Source organism: Glycine max, chromosome 8, assembly GCF_000004515.6.
Source record: "Glycine max cultivar Williams 82 chromosome 8, Glycine_max_v4.0, whole genome shotgun sequence".
Classification (NCBI taxonomy): Eukaryota; Viridiplantae; Streptophyta; class Magnoliopsida; order Fabales; family Fabaceae; genus Glycine; species Glycine max.
The window spans coordinates 1,449,066-1,468,983 of NC_038244.2; the positions used below are offsets into that span (position 1 = coordinate 1,449,066).

Genomic DNA, 19,918 nt, shown 5'->3' on the forward strand with positions numbered 1-19,918 from the left:
GATAAAATGTAAAAAAAATCAAAAAATTTAATGATAAAATTTGTAAAATATTAAAAGTTGGATAATAAAATTTGTGAAATAAAAATTTAATGATAAAATCTATAAAATTATGAAAGTTGAATAATAAAATTCACGGAAATAAAACTTAAGGATAAAATTTACAATTAACTTATTGTTTTATTCATCATATTTTGATCTGATTTAGGGAGCTTCCAACCAATGTTTATCAGGTAATAATTTTTTTCCTATCATATAGTATTTAAAATTTTAAGTCTTGTCTTTGTGTTTCTTTTTATTAACAAATGTTAATTATTAATTTTTGTTACAAATATTAACGGAAAGATTTGAATCTGCGACCTCTCCACCTTCCTTCTTCCTTTACCCTTTACCCTCCCAACAATAATTCAATCTTATACATGTAAAATCTCATCTTTGCACAAAGAAGATAAAAATGTGTCAAGTCTTTTGTACAAAGTGGAGTGTTATGAACAATTTTTTTTCCATTCAAGAATCAACGTGCCCTTAAATAACTGAGAATTTGGCAAATGAAAAAATTGCTTTTTTTAAGTCATTTTACGATATCAATTTTGAAAAATATTATATAAACACCTATTATATTATTTAATACCTAAAGAGAAGGAGAAAAAAATATAATATAATTTATGATATGATAAGAAAAGAAATATTAAAAAAATGAGAAGTGTTAAAAAACATTTAAAATAATAAGATATTTATGTATTATTTTATGTAAAGAAAAGAAGGTGGGTAATGAATACCCTTTATTAACAATTTATTCATAGTCGACCTTACAATTACAGTACAAGAATACAGACTTCTTCTGGACTCTTCTAACAAACCAATAACCTTACCAACTGTATAAACTTTTTTCACCTTGAACCCAATATTTGGCAAGTGAAAAAAGAAAAAATGCCCCTAAAAATTGAAGGGGCATGCTTCCAGCAGCACAAGTTCTATGACGCAAGGCAAAGAGACTTTGATGTTGTTGGTAACAAAAACAATATCAGGAGTTGTCTGTTATTGTTGTTAGAAAGAACAAAATCCAGCACTTATGTACCTTGCCAAAATAACAAATCAAAGAACCAAATAATCATCGTATATCAGTTACTTCTTCTGAGATGGTGCAGAGAAATATGGCAACTCAAATTGTGGCTTTAACCAAAGGGGACTGAGGTATAGGGGAGTGAGGTGACATCATGATATCATCAAACCTTCTGGTTTTGAGGCTCAACCTCAAGTTACTGTGCCAGCAATGTTTCTTGTTAGGAACCATGACCTCCTTGTTTTGAAGCACGAAGGTTCGAATTCTTTGCAATGCAATTTGCACAGCCATATCATCCATGTTGGCATAGCACACCCTAAACCACCCTGGCTCAGTGCAATGGAAAGAAGAGCCAGGTGAAACATTGATCTTAACCTCATGAATGATCACTCTCCAAAGCTCCATTTCAGAGTCAAGCGTTGGCTTCTTGAGAAGTTGCCTTAAATCCATCCACACAAAGAGACCAGCATTGCTTTGCAAGCACTTTATGCCAACTTTGGCCAACCCCGAAGTGAAAACTCTATGCCTTTGTGCCAACCTTTTTGCACTCTCTTCCAGAAACCTTTCCACAAACTCATCATCATTTAGCATTGATGCTAAAAGATGCTGAGTCTGTGTTGACACCAACCCAAAGCTTGACATTTTGCGTGCACAATTGACCACAGCATCATTGTAAGAGTATATGATGCCAACTCTGAAGCCAGGGAACCCCATATCCTTTGAAAGACTATAAACAATGTGAACGAGGTTGCGGTCACATTCGATGTCTGTGTCTTCCTCTAGTATCTCAGCAATGCTTATGAAACTGGGACGGCTAAAAACTGTTGCAGAGTATATTTCATCAGATACAAGATGGATACGCTTCTCATTGATGAAGCTCACCACGGTTCTTAGTGTGTTTCTGTCCATGACTGTGCCTAATGGGTTTGAAGGATTGGTGATGAGCATGCCCTTTACTCTAATGTTATCCTCTTTGGCTTTCTCATACGCATCTTCCAATGCTTGCTTTGTCAACTTGAAATTGTTTGAGCTATCGCACATAACTGGAACAAGTTTAATTCCTGTTCTCCACCTCAAATCCCGGTCAAAACTGCACAAGGAAATTCAGCTTCTTATTAGATAAAAATATTATGTAGATGTCAATAAAATTAATATATACTATATGGCTAAATATCAAATAATGTTCTTGGTCAAATTGCTATTCAATTGTGGTGTAAATTTGACTTTTATTTAAGGATTTTTTATTTTTGGATATGCTCGTTGACTACTGCCAATAGATGAAGGTTGAAACTGCAAAGTAGTGCCATCAAATCTCACTATCCTGGTTTCTAATTCAGAATTCCACTTTGTGGGGGCTATATAGACCCTCATGGAATGCTAAATTAATAGAAAGGCAACTCAGTGGCAATCAAATTTACTATAATTGAAAAACGAAATGACACCCGTAATCCATACTTCATCATTTTACTCAAAATTAATAAATGAAAAATGAAAAAAGAGCGTGAAATTGAATAGAATAGAATACTCACCCTGGATAATAAGGAATTGGCACCAAAAATGCGTCACCGGGGTCTGCCAAACAAAAGGTAGTGACTTCGTGTGCTCCAGTTGCTCCACCGCTCATGACAATACGATCAGGATCAAACGTGACTCTGTTTCCTCTTGTTCTACCCATGAATTTAGCCACAGCCTGTGCAAATTTTCAATTCACGTTTAGTTTTTTGTGTGTAAAATATTATCACTAGTTAAACTCAACTAGTTAATTTATGGACAAAATGAGTGATATGATCAAATTTCACATTATCTTATTGTTACTCACATTTCTGAACTCGGGTAGACCATGATAATCCTGAAAGTTAGCTATTGCCCTGAAATCATTTATTCCTTCTGGAGTGCAAATGGAGGCCTCTGGGTTATTCAGTATCCAATCTTCAACCAAATCAGAAGTAAGCTGCGAAAATTTAAGATAACTGAATTCATTAGAACTTATTAACATGGGAAAATAATTTAATAATATATTGTATATATATTATTATCCTCCAAATTTATGCAATTGTGGTAAGTTATCACAATTGCATGACTTTGGAAAGAAAACTTTATATGCTATATACCTGATTCTCAGCAAGACCCATTTGAATAACCCCGTTAGGATTCTCTTTGGGATGAAAGGGGTTTTCATCATAAGCCTTCCATCCATCAAAATATGGGGATGCTTCACCATGTCCATCTCCGATGGCCATCTTAGACAACAATTGAGTTTGGTTCGCAGCCATCAACCCCATATAGTCTATGTATAATTGTCCTTAAAATATAGTGTAGCAAATAGCAATTCACCAATAAAAAGAATATAGTGTAGCAATGTAATGAAATCAATCAAATCCAAGTCAGGGAGGGAAGCCTTTTGAGTGTGGTTTGAAATATGCTATGAATAATTTACGGAGGAAATGTTTAGTGTCTAGCAATGAACAACAACACCGAGAGGGGTGCTTATTTATAGCATGTAGTGCACAAATTCACCTTGACCTTCAGAGAGAGGAATATCTTTAGTCCAAATAAAATGAAGGTTCCCACGAAGGAGAGAAGAGTTCAACATCAGCTATTATGCTTCTTAGGTTTGAAAATTAGGCAGTAGTTGGTACGCAGACAGGACCCACTATTAATTAGAAATAATTGTCCTAGTGAGAGCTAGCAAGATGCCACTCGTAATATTTTTGTCAACCCAATGAGAGAAAGAGAATAGACTTTGTGCACATGCTTACATAAAGTTTAGTATTCGAGTCCAAATTAAGTTGGTATACAATCATAATTCTTACACGTATATTTCTTTGTATTTATATAATTATAATTAGTTTCACTTCATTATTTATAAATTTATACTAGTTCTATTAATCATTATACTATAAAATATAAATGATCTGGTCCTCATTATTTTACACAGAGACATCTTTTATTATATATTTTTTCTTTATAATATGTGTTTTCCTCATTATTCAATATATGTTTTTTTTAAAAAAAATTAAATGAAGATGAGAGTGTTTTAAATCTAAATTTACATTCAAAGAACCAAAAACGGAAAACTCACTACTACCTTTAATTAAATTGTCGTTACGATAACTTATTATATGTTTTGATTTTTTTTTTCTGATAATGACTTGTTTAATTTTGATTTAGATAGATGTTATTGTTGATGAAGAAAGACATGCATAACAAAATACTTTTTCAATCAGCCATGGATGTGATCCGCAGTAATTATCATCAATATATGGAGCCTGGAGGGATTGCACAAAAAAAAAAGAAAAAGATTTGACGTACTTGTAAAAACTTTTTCCCCCGTCAAATAAAAAATATGCCACAATAATTGTATGAATGCTATTAGGAGAATTGTAGAGTGTAAAATTTATTGCCCCATATTTGGAGAAGACGTGTATCAACACTAAATTCTCCGTGGCATTTCATGTCCCATGAGAAGAGAGTATAACCTAACCTCCACTCGCAGCAACTGAACTAACTCTCTATATACGCGGAACAAACTCTATACTAATACTATACACGTGTGGTAGGAAAACGGAATTAATTTTTTCAGTGCACAAAATATTTGCTGGCGAAAAGTGTATCGAAAAATAATATGTTATTACAAAAAATTAAACTGAGTTTGGAGGTTCCCATCACTTAAACCTAACAAAGTATTTGTTGTTGGGTGCCAGGTATGTGCTGCTCTGGTCGGCAATGGAAGGAGTGGGGACGACTGAGGGCCATTCAAATAATTACTATTTTGTTTTCTTTCCAATATAGAGGAAACAAGATGATTATGGAAAAAGATAAATAAATACCCATATGGAAGCTGGAGTAGCTGAATTGACAAACTTTTGGTTCTGTTTAGAACTTCCAAATCAAATGCATGATTTATGAAACTTCAAACAACCGACCAAAATAATCTCATGCATGCATATACATAAAACATGTTATCGACAATCCCCTAGACTTATTATTTTTATATGCTGGTATTATATTAGATGAATCCCTTGGCATCACATACGTACATCATAAAAATCATTGGTATGGTTTTATATAATTACCAATTTGTTTTTATTTTGAATTATTTTATTTCTAGAAAATAATTATTTTTAATTTTATTGTCTTGTTCATTTAGATAAAAATGAAGTTTAACAATAAATTAGCTTACAAAAGACTCATGTGTAAGGATATATTATACTTTTGATGTTATGAAAATATAAAATTATTTATATTTTTTTATAAACAGATACTTTCGAAATATTTAATTAATTCATAATATAATATATGATTAATAAGTGTTTTATAATTCAATCCTGTCCATCAGTTCATTCTTTTAAATAAATAATTAAATAAAAGTTAAAAGTAAGCCAAAAGTAATTTTTTACATGATTCATGTTTCAACTATAGAAAATTCGTACAGTGAAGGACTCTTTAGAGATATTAAAATTATTCATATATGTTCACCTTGTATGATAAACGTGGGTAATTTTTGAGATTCATGTATCAAATTTAAATCATTGAAAAAACATTGTTATCATGGTCTATCACATTTATGATGTAACCAAAAAAACATTTATCACATTCGTTTGGAGAGAAAATATTTAGTTTAGTAACCTCTACTGTTAGAATGAATTATCTTTGTTTGACCTTATATTGATTGATGTATTTTGTATTTTGTTTAAAATTAAATGATTCGATTGAGTTTTGGGAATCAACATTTAAAAAAAAAACATGAGTTTATATGTTTATTGGATCAATTTCAATAAATAAGTGTGTTTGAGATTGTGTATAAGGCCTAGCTAATGGGTCTAATATTCTTAATGGTTAGATATTAGGTTATCAGTGTATTGTAAAAAAGATAAAATTTCTATTTGACTATTCATTATTTTATTCAATAGCCTGTTTGTAAAAAAGGAAAGGGAGAGAGAGAAAGTTCTTATTCTCACTATACACTTATGTATGTGCTTTAAAAACTAATTGTTATTCTTATTGAGTAATTGTTATAAAACATGTCTTTAAGAAGTACAGAAATTATGAGTAATGATGTTATTCTTATTGAGTGTTCTGAATCCTAGTATATAAATCCTATTATTTCCTACATCTACGACTATAAACAATTAGTTTCCAACCGTTAGTTATAAGATATCATTAGTATACTGTTTTTTTTTTTTTATCAGCAATGCATAAATTTTATATAAAATGCACCCGAGGTGCTAAAATGTTTACAAAACTAAATTTTGAGAGGCAGCCAGAAAGGCTTATGGCAATAACGGAATTGTGGGTCTATAATACTCATCCCAAAAATAAAAATAGCTGTCCTTCCCTACAACATGTTAACAGTATATATATGAAAAGATACCTCCACCTATTAAAAAATAATCTTAACCTATACAAATAAGTTGCATAAGAAAAGATACATTCTCTAATAACTAAGTTACACCATAATCACCGGTCCTCAACCAATAGTCAAATAAATACTAGGATCCACTTGTCACTGTTGGAAAGAAACAATAAAATCATTTTGATATTTTTTAACCATGACCACATATCTAAGAAAATTTTATGCCACCACTTCTCCTCATGAAGTATATGTTCTTCAAAAGTTACTTTATTATAGATTTCATACAATGAAACTCCACCCAACAAATCACTAAATATTTGGTTTTTTCCCTTTCAAAAACCATGACAAATTTGTCGGAAGTGATAATTAGTATACTATATATATATATATATATATATATATATATATATATATATATATATATATATATATATATGATGTCAAATTAAAATATCGTGTTTATGTTTAATATGCACTCCCTCCTGTTCTAAATATAAGAAAAAAAATTAAACATAAATATAAGTAAATATTAATTAACTTTTATTTTATTTGATGATAATATTCTTATTACGTCTTTCATTTAATAAAATCTTATTTTGTGTGAATCATTTATTTCTATTAGTGAAAGGTATTTTAAGAAAGAAAATAGATTTTAAATGAGATTCTTTAAATTAAATGTTATTAACTAAATTTCTTAATTCAAGTATCTAGTAGTTAAATTGATTTATATATAGGAAGAGAGTATATATGATGTAGTTATAGGTGTTTTAGATATTTACTAACTTGCCTCTAGCTATAGTCCCTTTAAGGAAAAAAAATGCCTCTATAGCTATTTATGCACGGATATTTGTTTAAGTATTTTAGTATCATTTTTAATTCAAATTAAAGTTTTATTTGATAATCAACATTAACATTTATTACTGTATGAATTTATTATGCAGATTATTATTTATAAAAAATGTTAATTAAAAATGATATTAAAAACACTTAAAATAACACGATTTAAGTTTCATCCCCCAGCCTTCATGAAAAAGATGCCTTACGTAGCCACGTGTCCTTTTCATTTTTCTAGAAACAAAATATTTTCACAGTGCAAAGCTAACTAACTTTGAAGCAAAAAATTACTGAAATAGATTTTGTCTCTCCTAATAAAGTTTCTTTTATACAATCGGTCATAAAATTAAACTTTTATCAATCAAACACCCTTAAGAAACTTAATCATCTATTTGAATCTTATTGGTGCATACACACGTCTCCTTCTCTTTATTATCTCCATATATAATTCTCAATCTTATTATTGCAATTATTATTTAAATATTAAAAAGAAAATTTATATGTTTCTTTAAAAAAAGACAATATTATGTGTAATCTTATATAAAAATTGTCTTATTTATTTATTTTTCTTTTATACAGACCTAAAAAAATAACATCTAAATAAAATGAAACAGTTTTTTCTGGTCTCATTTTGTGATTCCTTGAAACATTCTCGAGTTATTATTTGTAGTGATGAAATGACAGTACAACAGAAACAGTGTAGGAGAGACTCCGAGTTGAAAAGACAAATGATGAAGTTGATTGCGTGCAGTGCAGTGATCATAATTTGCACATGGGTGGCCCTAAAGACCTGAATAGTGGTTGGGTGTTTATTAATATTATGAATGTGATATATGGATATGAGGAGGCAAGGCAAGGGAAGTACGACTGTGACAATATTAATTATAATGACATCTTTGGTCAAGTTTTCAACATTTTTGCTTCCATTTGGTTTTCCAAATTTCCCAGCCAACCCTTACCATAGTCAAATGGCCAAACCTCCACATCCTTTGTTCCGTAACACAGTTTCCCATCTCAATTCTCATGTTTTTAGATTTCAAACAGGGTGGTCAAAAAGTCGGGTTGAATCTGTAAAATCCACGTGGAGTAATGTTTCAATCCAGAAGTTGTATTTTTTATAATAAAGTTACACAATAGTATATATATTCTTTTATTTTTCTTTGACTAAATTATAAGTTTGTTCCCTCTTTAATTTTCCATTCCCAACTTTGTTTCTTCAATATTCTTACTACAATTTTTGTCTCTTATTTCAGAAAATTCACATTTTTAATTCTATTTCACATTTTTTATATCTTAATTAATTAAATTATTTTTTATGATTCCTTAAATACATTAGATCTAGGATTCAATTAAAAAAATTATAAATTTTTAAAAAAATAAGAAATCAAAATCGAAAAAAAAACAAAATCACATATCAAGAAAAAAAATTACAATTTAACAATTTTCTTTCTTAAACGTTTTTTTATTACATGTATATTCTTATGTTATAGTTTTAAAACCTATATAAGTTATAAACTACCTTTATTAACTTATAAGCTAATTTGACTATACCGGAGAGAAATAATAATATAGGATTATTATGAGCACTTGAGTAATAAAATTCTTTGTTCAAAATTGATACAATCGTATATTCAAAAATAAAATTTAAAATTATTAGTTAAGTTTAGAATAATATCCTTCCACAATTAATTATTGCATTCGATAGTTAAATTCTTTTTTTTTAATTTGTTATTTGGGGAATATGTTAATTATAATTAAATCAGTTTTTTCTTTCTTTTAAAAGATGTTTCAAAATAACTTTTTTTATATTCATGAGAATCAAATATATATATATATATATATATATATATATATATATATAATTATTTATAATAATCTACATATCTTATTTAATTAAATGAGTTAGGTTTTTTTTTATGTTTTAGAGTATTGATTATAAAAGGTGAAATCAAAACTACATATGAATATATATTATATTCACTCATATTATTTAATTCAACCACTTAAATAAATAAGAGTTGATCAAGATGAGTTGATTATCATAATTTCATGGGACCTTATAATTTCATATAAATTTAAATATGAAATTTACTTTAACGTTATCAAAATGAGTTATTAACTTAATTTTATGGATTCTATAATATTTAAAAAATATTTTATTTATGGTATTAAATAACGATTGCTTATATAAATAATGTAATATCACCTACTTTAGTGGAAAAAAGATTAAACAAAATTTATTTAAAATTAAACAACTTAGGTAAAGAATCAACAAACATTTTTTACTAGTTAAATATAACACTCAACACCACACAAATTTCCTTCGTAGCACACAACACATAAAAAAAAAATCAATTTCTATATCAGTTGGCAGTGAGAACCAATGTAGAACTCACTTTCTACAATTTTCATTTATTATCCTGCAAACTAATGCAGAAAATAATTTGTTTAAAAAGTAATAATACAACCACGATGCATCAATGCAATATACAATATTCCAAAATTTCTTTTTCGTTATATTTTTCAAAATATTTTCCAAAATAATGACAAATCTTTGTGGTTCCTCATTATATTTTTTTATATAAAAAATATCATCGTGATTGTTTTTTTATAACTCTGAACTCCTCATATTTTTGAAATCTTACCAAATCTTAAGTTCTTCCACATGCTCCTTTTGATTTCAAAATTCAAAATGTCTTCTAAAAAATTGTCCCCAACATTCATTTAAAATACACGTACTCTACCACCAAGACATGGAATTTCGACGGCCCAATTCCAATTTGTAGATCGATACAAGTCTCAGCACAGGAATGCTATTAAATTATATAAATATTAGACCGCAGCCATATTCTTAATGTTAAGAGTAAATGCTAATTAATCAATTGATCTGGTCAATGATCATATATACCCATTCACTACAACCTCACGGTCAAACCTGCCATCTCACGTGAGAGAACAAGTCACTCAAACAAAAACCATAGCAGCCGGGGTGGCTATATTTCAGATCTTCATAAGCACTTGCAGTACACAAGAACACTAGTAAAATATTATTTGTAAATATTGCAGTGACTGACTATTTGAAGCATAATTCTCTGGTTTTCTTCACGAAATTTTCAACCTCTTTCTTACTTTCACCTTAACAAGAACAATTGTTGGAGATCTCGGATAAACTATGTTTCTTAAATATACCTTTTTATTATATTATATGAATGAATGCCAAAAAAAGTGCTAAAAGGGAGTTAAAAAATAAAAAAAACTTCGTACCCATTGTCCAGAGGCTCTTCGCTATGCAAAGGTATGGGGGAGGGATGTTGTACGGATTCGAACCCATGACCAACAAGTCACCAAGGCACAACTTTACCGCTGCACCAGGGCTCGCCCTCAAAAGGGAGTTAAAAAATAATAATAAATAAAATCTTCAGGTTCCAGAAAGCATCCCACGCAAAGGAAATAAAAGAAGGATTTAGTTTTAAATTTAACAAACTCATGCACACTCCATATATGATTGATTTATACTACAAAAATAAAGAGAAAATAAAGATAAAAATATGGGGGAAAGATACCTAAAAAAGAAGATTGCAGATTAATTGTAAGTTTCACAGTGTTGAATCCTAAGTTTCTCCTTTTAAAAAAAATCCTAATTAAGTTTATTTTGTTTTGATGGTAACTTTTGAGTTGGAAAAGCTGATAGTGCATATTAATGTTACGAAATATTAGTAGACAATAAGACATATATAGAAAGCATGATAACATGAATAAATTATGAATCTTAATATCAGATCTAGTGAATCTTAATATATTTTTTCCATGGCACTTACGTTATGTGTAAAAACAAAATAAAATAATAGATTAGTTCTCACATTAGCAACGCCAAATTTCAGACTCCTACCAAGCTACTACTGAGTTCAACATTGCAACAATAATATAACATCCGGTAATGAATAACAAAAGCCATCTGAATCAAGTAATCATTTTTTTAATGTCCTGGTGTTTTTGCCGAGGTTCTTTTAAGACGGAAAGAGTAGAAAGAAACCAAGAACAAAAGCAAATGCATGAGCCTCATCATCTGCAAGTAAACACGTAAACTTAGTTAGAAAAAGAAAACACATTTAATTTAATTTAATTTAAGACATGATAAGAGTTAGAGATACCATGCAGAGATAAGTAATAGTTAAAATCTGGGGGGAAAATAGGAAAGAAATAAATAAGAAGAGTGATGATGGTGAAGCAGAATAAAAGTGCTGGTGCAGAAGTAAAGAAAAAAATTAATATTGAAGACTCCTGTCAATTAACTAAAATATTCAGAAAGAAAAACAACCTGTAAATGAATCGGAAGAGGCAGAAGAAGCATATAATTTAAACAGACGCATTTGGTAAGAAAATAAAACAGAAGAAGAAACATTTAAGAAAGCAAAAAAAAAAATTAGAAACTAACCTCAAATTTTGAAACGGTTTTGATGAGCTGGGAAGGGAAGTCAAGAAGTGCATTTTTGATGGTTACGACAACCTGTTTAGAATCTTGATACCACACAAAGTAGAGGAGTGTTAAAAACATTTCTTTCATAAGTAGGCACGGGATTAAAAACAAACCATAACAATGCATTCCTTCCATATATGCTCGTATTATTAGGTAATAAGTATTTTCCCAACATTGAGGATTAAAAATTAAAGATAACTAACCTCAAAAGTTGGAGTAGCTAACGAATCTTCTTCCTCTACAAAGAGGTGAACTTGGTTAGCGGCTGATATAGCAACACTGCAACAAAATAAGAGATAAGGGTAGTTAATTATAGCAGATGCAGACACTGTTTTTATGTGTTTGTAGTTCTGAGTTTTTCTGTCTTTCTTTTGCTTTTTTCTCATATGTAACAAAAGATAAATAAAGAGAATCTGATCCATTTTAAAAGAAAAAGTTAAAATAATTTTACAATGAGAGACGGGGTTTCAAGAATGCAGAATGCAGACATAGAAAGGTGTATAGAGTGTAATGGAAGAAGGAAGAAAGGGGAAAATCATACTTGAGATTGATAGGGCATTGTTGTAGTGTGGTGTTAGAAGAAATCCCTTGCTTGACGGTCACTCGGCCAGAGAGAAAGTTTGAGAATAGTGAAAATAATGTGCAAATAAGATAAGAAGATATCAGTTTCACGAAATGCAGTTACACATCAATCAACAGTTGAGGGGAAGGATATTAGATGACATTTTTTTTAATAAATTTAGGCGCAAAATCAACAAATAAAGGTGGACACCAAAAAGGATATTCTTTTTTATATAATGTTATAGATTTAATTGTTTTCAACTTTTAATTAGAAAAAATATAAGATGGAATGATCTAGAAATGCAACAAAATAGTATATCCTATATAAATATAATTTAATATTTTAAATTAAGCGTAAATTAGTTTATTCCGTTTTATTTTGCATTGTTGCATCTATTATGTTCATTCTAGTGATAAGATTATTTTTAACTTACAATAAAAAACATTATAATATTAAACTATGTAAAGATACAACAAAATTGTATCCACTAAAATTATAATTAACTATTTAAATTTAAACATAAATCAATCAAATAATACTATTTAACAATTCAATAAAAAAATTCATTATTATTTGAATTAAAGAAATAAAATACTATGACCCGAAAGTAAAAAAAAATATAAAATTTATATTTTAAAGATGAAGATACTTGTTTCATATTGTTGATAATTTGTTGACCGGACCAATTGTCGAATAGATAACAATCTCATTGTATGTTTATTATTTGTCATGTTAATTGTGTTGTTTCTATTTTCTTTATAATTTGACTGTCTTTTAAATAATTTATTTAATTTGTCTTTATTTGATGGTATTTTTTATCTTTTATTTCTTGTATTTTGTCTCTATCTTTTTTTTTATTGTTGTTTTCTTGATTTTTGAGTATTTAAATTTTTCATAGTATTTTTATCACCTGATAAAGAAAGAAAAATTTCTTAAATGATAAATAAAAAGAATGTTGACAATATATAAGAGAGTATTGTAGTCGACTGATAGGAAGAATAAGATGGAGAGACATGAAAAATAAATAAATTTCTTTAAAATCAAACTTATGCCAAAATCTAATAAACTTTGAGATGAAGCAAAATAGAGGGGGTGGTGCAGAAATAAAAGAAAAAAAAACATATATTATGAAAGACTCATCTCAATTACAAATGAACTGAAGGAACATAGTATAATTTAAAGAGAAGTATTCAAACAAAAAGGACATGAAGAAGAATAAATATTTAAGAAAATAAAAGAAAAATTGATTAACCTCAACGAGCAGCTTCTTAGAAATGCAGTAGACTCAAAACACAAAAGATAGATGTTTTGTGTTCGTGCAGAGAAGGGAGGCGCGTTTAGGATGGTTACAACTTACAACCACCTGTATCGGAGGGCAAAAAATGCAAAACAACAATAACAATATCATAGTCTTTAACATTGTAGCTTGCATTTTAAATTTAAAAATAAAACAATCTATAATGGTGAAATATCCGATTAGTTCCAGTTCTTGAAATGTAGAGAGAGAAAATAGTTTCAACCAAAAAGATTGAGCCTAGATAAATGTAGAAATAGAGTGGGAATGAATGAAAGGAAAGATATACCTAAGACCGTGAATGTTTTATTGTGATATGTTGCACTGAGTTGGAAGAAAAATGAAAGACAAGGAATTAAAAAGCTAGAACGAGAAATAGGAGGATGCGGTTATCAAATAACAAAAAAATGAGGGAGTGTGCAGTTACCAAATATCAGAAGATGAAAAGTGTGTAATTATTCAATTTTCAAGCATCGTTAAATGTGCAGTTTCTTTGGAAGTTGAAGGCTAAATTTCCAAAAAAAAAAAAGAGACAAAAATGAGGAATAATTGATGTATGTATAATATTATTAAGGATAAGAACATTTAAGTAAATGTGTACACAGGAGATATTCCTTTGTTATAGATACCAGCGATTTCACTTGTATATCATTCAATGTCACAGGCCAGAAATTTGTCACCTATATATTATCTTTATTATAGTGCGAATTCTTTTTACCGGAGGATTTGATACAGCACACATGGTATACTTCAAAAGAAAATAACCCATTAGCACTTGAGTGCTAAAGTGAGAATATAGACAAGTATAAATATGATAAAAGAGAAAGAAAGAGATAAAAGAAGAATATAGGTATGTATGAAATATTTAATTTATAAGAATATTTATATACTTCGAATAGGTTTTACTTTGTCCAGCCATTTTCATCCTTATATTACGCGACAAAATTTAATGCCCTCATATGAAAAGAAAAAACATTATTACATGGTGGGACATCTATATTTGAAGCAAAAGTTGAATAAGGAAATATAAAAAAGATATTAATTTTGGTCCTCGGTTAAAGATCAGGTCTCTTTCAACGATCATAAACTAACCTCACTTATAATGTGTAGTTGTTGTTGCTTCAATGAAATCTTACACAAGAAAAAAATCGAATGAGTTATTTATTACGTAAACTCTCTGGATTCAAAGAAGCTTGATTAGATGACCTTGTTGTCATCAGGGAGATTATGCAAACCCTAACACTTTTGCTTGTGTATATATTTAGGTATATGTGACGCTTAATTGTGTTCCACGGATTTTTTTTTTTTTTGAAAGTGTTAATTCATGAATGCTGATACTTACACAACATTATCTTCTATCTATATGTTTCACCAAATAATTTTTAGCAGTAAAAATAAAATATGAAGACAAAGTTATAGGATATTAAAGACATGTTGAGGGTGAGCCTGAAGGTTCCATCCAAGAGTTTTGGTTTGGTTTAGAACTTTTGATACTGCTTGCAAGTAATCCTTTGAGTCTATATGTAAACAGTTATCATATCACCTTCTTTTCCTTCCAAGTTACAAGGTCGGTTGAGAAGGGGGTATGGTTAAAGATTTAAGGAGGTATATTGAACAATAACCTTTAATTTGAACAAGCATGAGTGAACCTAGCCCAGACTCCAGAGTGATATGGGCCCTAGGCAAGTCCATAGACCCATGAACCAATCGAGTGAAACCTAACCCCTAATAAAAATAAAAATGAAAGCCTTGGTAGGGGTTTGTAAAGCACCCGAAAGAGAAGAAGTGAAAGAAAGCATCAGCCGCGGCGGTGTTAGGTAGGCGGAGCCATGGCGGCGCCTGAATCCCCTCTCTGTTACGTCGGTGTCGCCAGGCAATCCGCTGCTTTTCGCCTGATGAAGCAAATGGTGCACCCTCTCTCCTTCAGCTAATTTTTGTTTTGAACTAGATTTATTCATTTAAATTATGCATGTCATTAGGGGTGGGAAGAAGGAGAAGGTCTTGGAAAAGAGAAGCAGGGGATCAAAGGACACGTTCGAGTTAAAAACAAACAGGACACTATTGGTATTGGCCTTGAGAAGCCAAACAACTGGGCCTTCGACACCACTCAGTTTGATAATATTCTTAAGAGATTGAAAGTTGTATGTTTCTTCCTCCTCTCTCTTTCTTGTTTTTTGTTTTTCTCCTTCATTCTTTGCCTGAGATCTTTCTTTCGATGTGACGAGTAGCAAGCACCGCAATCCCATGACATAGAGGAAAAAGTGGAAACCAAGGCTAGTGTTCCTGTTGATAATGAGGAGGATTCTGTCCCCAAAACTACAAGACCACAAGGAAGGTCTGTATATCTCCTATATTTGGTGTTGTCCACTATATATTGTTTTAACTGTGCTGAATTTTGCTTTGCTTTGCTTTCAGATACGCGAGAAGAGAGAGGGGGAAGCTTGTCTCGCAATATTCCTTGAAGGATCTGGAAGGAATTCTTGTAAGTTCTAACCTGGGATATACCATTCACTAAACATCTTAAGAACCTCAATATTTTTCTTATTAGTCTATTATTTTGAAAATATGGTGATGCTGACTTGCCTTGTGGTCACTATGTGATGTAGTGATTTAGGGTTTCTTTATCTAGTGGCTATTACAGTTGAAAAATGAAATGGCTTTTATTTACAATTGCAATAAGGTGCATGGCACAACTCCATTTGCTAAAATTGAATGAATAACTATGTCAATAATTGTTGGAAATGGAATTGGGTTCTGATATTGGCTGTCGGATTATTGGACTTACCAAACCATGTTAATTTGTGCATTCTACCTTTTTGTTATTTTAGTTACTGGATTCTGTCAATAAATTTGCTTCTGCATTTGATTCAATGAACCAAGAACAACTAGTACTGTTAAAGATTGTTTCTGGCTTGTAACATTCTCTGATATCACAGAGGAAGCCCAACTTTAGTTCCATTAAACTTAATTTAGACAGAGACTGATCGTAGATTGCAATCTTCTCAAATTTCATTACATGAATGGATGCTTTAAGATCAGATGCCCCTTGCACTTCTTTTTTTCTTTCTTTTTGAAAAGGCTTGTTACTTTAATATTAACTAAAATTTAAGTATTAAGCTAATGGTGTTAGCATTTTTGATAATAAAGCTTCTTAAATGTGTATTTCAGTTTTATTTGATACAAGGTTGTCATTGGTTGTTTACTTCTATGATTTTGGTGATAGGTTAAAAAGGGTGACGTATCTGGGAGTACTGATAATTCTGATGGTGAACTGGACATGTTAAAGACATCTGAAATTCAAAAATTTGAAGATGAAGGTATACACTTGAACTAAAATGATGTTTTTATGACATTTATGTTGATTGACATCACATGATATATGGTTACTGCATTGGTACAGGAAGCAAATATCCTGCTATACCTCCAGATTGGTGGGGCTACAAGTATGGTTTTGTCTCTGGTGGATTTCTTGGAGCAGAATCAAAGAAGAAAAAGTCCATGATTTCTGGTAAGGCAGAGAGGACTGCATTTTTCGAAGAGGATCAAGAAAACCTTTATAATCTAGTCCAGGTATGTGACCTCTTCCCTAGTGAACTTGTTACCTGTTGTATATTTCATTGTCAAATAGTAAGAGTGTTATAATCATCTATAATGCTCAATACTAAGAAGGATATGGTGATGCTCAACCTAAGAAGCATGGCGGCGGCTGCGCAGGGGCGTGTCCCGCGTCGGAATCGCACCAGATACTTATTCAGACATGACTCACATTCAACGTGGTGTCGGGTGCATTTAAGTTTTGCCGGACACGGTTGGGCTGTTGGACATGCGCAATTGGATCCATCTGGGTGCGAACACGTGCAGAGCTCCTCGCTGCCGCACGCAAAGCACGCCGTCACTGCGCTCAGACCTCTGTCGCTGTGCGTAGACCGGGTAAATAGAAAATGAAGAAGAAACCTCGTGGCCATAGTGAATAGCCTTCATCATGGCTTAACAACTGTCTATGCTGCTGCTAATGAGTGCCACCACCTTCATCGTCATCGCTGCTTCCATGGCTTAGTAGTGTTGCGTCTTAGGACTGCACTTACTGGACAAACAGAAAAGCAGCAGCAGTAAAAATGTTGCGTTTTGATTTCTCTTGCTTTCTGTTGGGCTGCCCTGCCTAGAAATAGAAAGACTGGATTGCTTGTGTTATTTACACCCGCACTACCAATAAATAAAAAATTGCAAGAATGATAATATTTTTTATTTAAATGATTATGAAGACATAATTTTTCTTAGATTTATTATCATATGAATATATAAATTTCATTTTCATGTTTGATCATATTTAAATTTGTCATGTTGATATTGATCATATTTTACATATATAAATGTACACCCGTGTCTGTGTCCATGTTGTGTCCAATACCATGTCCGAATCTGTGCTTCTTAGTGCTCAACTGATATCTTAACTCTAGTGCTACATTGTGGTAATAATTTCATAGCCAAACCTGAAGGATGTAATAATTAATTATATAGTAATTGTTATGACAGGAGAAATCCACAACGGGGAAGCAAGGACTAGGCATCAAGGACAGACCCAAGAAAGTAGCTGGCTGCTATTTTCAGGGTAAAAAGAAATCCTTTGATGATAGTGATGAAGATTCTGCTGATAACGATTCCCTGGAACAAGCAGCAAATGATGACTTAATTAAAGTAGAAAAGATTGTTGAAGGCAAAGTGAAGCTGAAAAAGTTGTGCAAACAGATTTTACAACAGGTGAGACTTATTTCTTGTTTTGCTAGTATTTTTTTCCCCTTATTGGGAAATTCTTGACTGATTACTTTTTGCCTAATTACAGGTGCCTGGAGAATCATTGAAACTGAAACAGCTCAAAGTTCTTATTGATGAACATTCATCTTCAATTTTGTCTGATTTTTCTTCAAGAAGAGAGTCTGTTGCTTACTTGAAGCAAAAGGTATGGTTACCTTAATCATATATCATAGTTAGACAATTCACTTTGAATCAAGAGATGTAATGTTATTGACAAATGCTCCAAATATGTGTATAAAATTATCATTCCGCAAGGTGTCAAGGATTATTGTTGTTATCACTTTGATAAGTCTTAAACTATGTGAATAACCGAAATTTGATTGATTCACAGATTAATGTTCATCAAACATGAACAAAAAAAAAATTCAGAAAGGCTAAATTATATTCTTTTATGTCCTCTTATATTATTGTCAAAATTATCTGGCTAAAATTTGTGGATGGACTTATGTGGGGTTGTGGAGAATTATGGTAAATTCTCAACAATAGCCTAACCTTTTTTCTTGATAGAAATATCTGATGCCTGAAATATTTTTTGTACTCAACTATGTGTATATTTGGGATCCACTCCTAATAGAGCTGGTGCATTTATTCGATATTATGCTTGACATTCCATGCCATGGCAATATTTGGGATATGGGATCCACTCCTATGTTGTTACATGATTGGTTTTTGTTCTTTGATTGCAGCTGACAGGTAGTAGGAAGTTTTATATCGAAGGGAAAAGAGTGCGATTGGCATCAAAGAGAAGCTGAAATTTTGATACTTCTTTTTCTTGGCCTCTTCTAATTCATTATATTTTAGGAGAGAAAGGGGGCAGTTTGGAATTTAGTCTAAGGTAAATTTGCATTGGTTAGCTTTATCAACGTATGTTGTAGTATTAAATAGCATTTTATGAAATTTAATAATTTTTTCTTTTAAGTTTAAATTTTAAAAGTGCATGTGTATCCTGGATTGAATATTGAAATTATCTGTTTACTCGTATAGAAAATAATGAATGGACATGGAAATGTCAACAGGGTTCCTTTTCTCGTGGCACTTTAAAATTTCTTTTCTATCAAGAAAAGCTTGATGAAATTTCCTTTTGTAGATCAGAAATCATACATAAAAATGCTTTTTTTTCTTATCTGATTTCTTCTCTGCCCTTCAATTAACCAAACTTACCATGGAATGTACTAGAAAGCTTGTTGAGTGATGACAAAGTTTGATAGAGTATTATCACGAGTAATGTTTGGTGGTTATGAGGAAGGCACGATCAATTCAAGTGAGTTGGGAGTGTTTTGTGTCACATTTTCTCGATAGATAAAGCTGTCGAATCAAGGAAAGCCGTATTGGGGTTTTGTAAATTTTGATTAAAATTCCAAGTAAAATAGCCTTTAATTTTAAGTAAAATTTTAATGTTTATGATTGAAAATAAATAGTTTTTTTTTAATTATTTTCTCCGTTTATTCTAAAATTGAGCATTTTAAAATTATGACTTTTAACAAGTGGTGCAAATCATAATTAACTAGTTGGGAGAAGGGAAT

At 30.8% G+C, this 19,918-nt stretch overlaps 2 protein-coding genes and 1 long non-coding RNA gene across 3 annotated transcripts; 1 reads left to right on the plus strand and 2 right to left on the minus strand.

Moving 5' to 3' along the window:
• Positions 1-716: 716 nt before the first annotated feature.
• ACS (1-aminocyclopropane-1-carboxylate synthase) lies at positions 717-3,523 on the minus strand. Its single transcript, NM_001249212.2, has 4 exons — positions 3,172-3,523; positions 2,880-3,011; positions 2,590-2,750; positions 717-2,150 (listed from the first exon to the last, which is right to left on the minus strand). Exons 1-4 carry the CDS (start codon positions 3,340-3,342, stop codon positions 1,160-1,162), a joined length of 1,455 nt encoding a protein of 484 aa, NP_001236141.2. The 5' UTR covers positions 3,343-3,523; the 3' UTR covers positions 717-1,159.
• A 7,429-nt stretch (positions 3,524-10,952) lies between these two features.
• LOC102667024 (uncharacterized) lies at positions 10,953-12,424 on the minus strand. Its single transcript, XR_415370.3, has 4 exons — positions 12,269-12,424; positions 11,931-12,006; positions 11,686-11,768; positions 10,953-11,316 (listed from the first exon to the last, which is right to left on the minus strand). It is a non-coding gene; the product is annotated as an uncharacterized lncRNA (long non-coding RNA).
• A 2,913-nt stretch (positions 12,425-15,337) lies between these two features.
• LOC100784654 (uncharacterized) lies at positions 15,338-19,427 on the plus strand. The gene is given in 9 exon segments (NM_001255006.2): positions 15,338-15,490; positions 15,563-15,724; positions 15,812-15,918; positions 15,999-16,065; positions 16,807-16,900; positions 16,984-17,153; positions 18,117-18,341; positions 18,424-18,540; positions 19,082-19,427. Coding segments are annotated over 9 exon segments (1,086 nt in total). The 5' UTR covers positions 15,338-15,412; the 3' UTR covers positions 19,148-19,427.
• The last annotated feature ends 491 nt before the right edge of the window (positions 19,428-19,918 follow it).

Coding starts and splice junctions, on each gene's coding strand:
- ACS (NM_001249212.2), bottom strand. CDS start 3,342: ATGGGGTTGATGGCTGCGAACCAAACTCAATTGTTGTCTAAGATGGCC. Junction 2,751..2,879: donor GTCTACCCGAGTTCAGAAAT/GTGAGTAACAAT, acceptor AAATTTGCACAG/GCTGTGGCTAAATTCATGGG. Junction 2,151..2,589: donor CCAATTCCTTATTATCCAGG/GTGAGTATTCTA, acceptor TTCCTTGTGCAG/TTTTGACCGGGATTTGAGGT.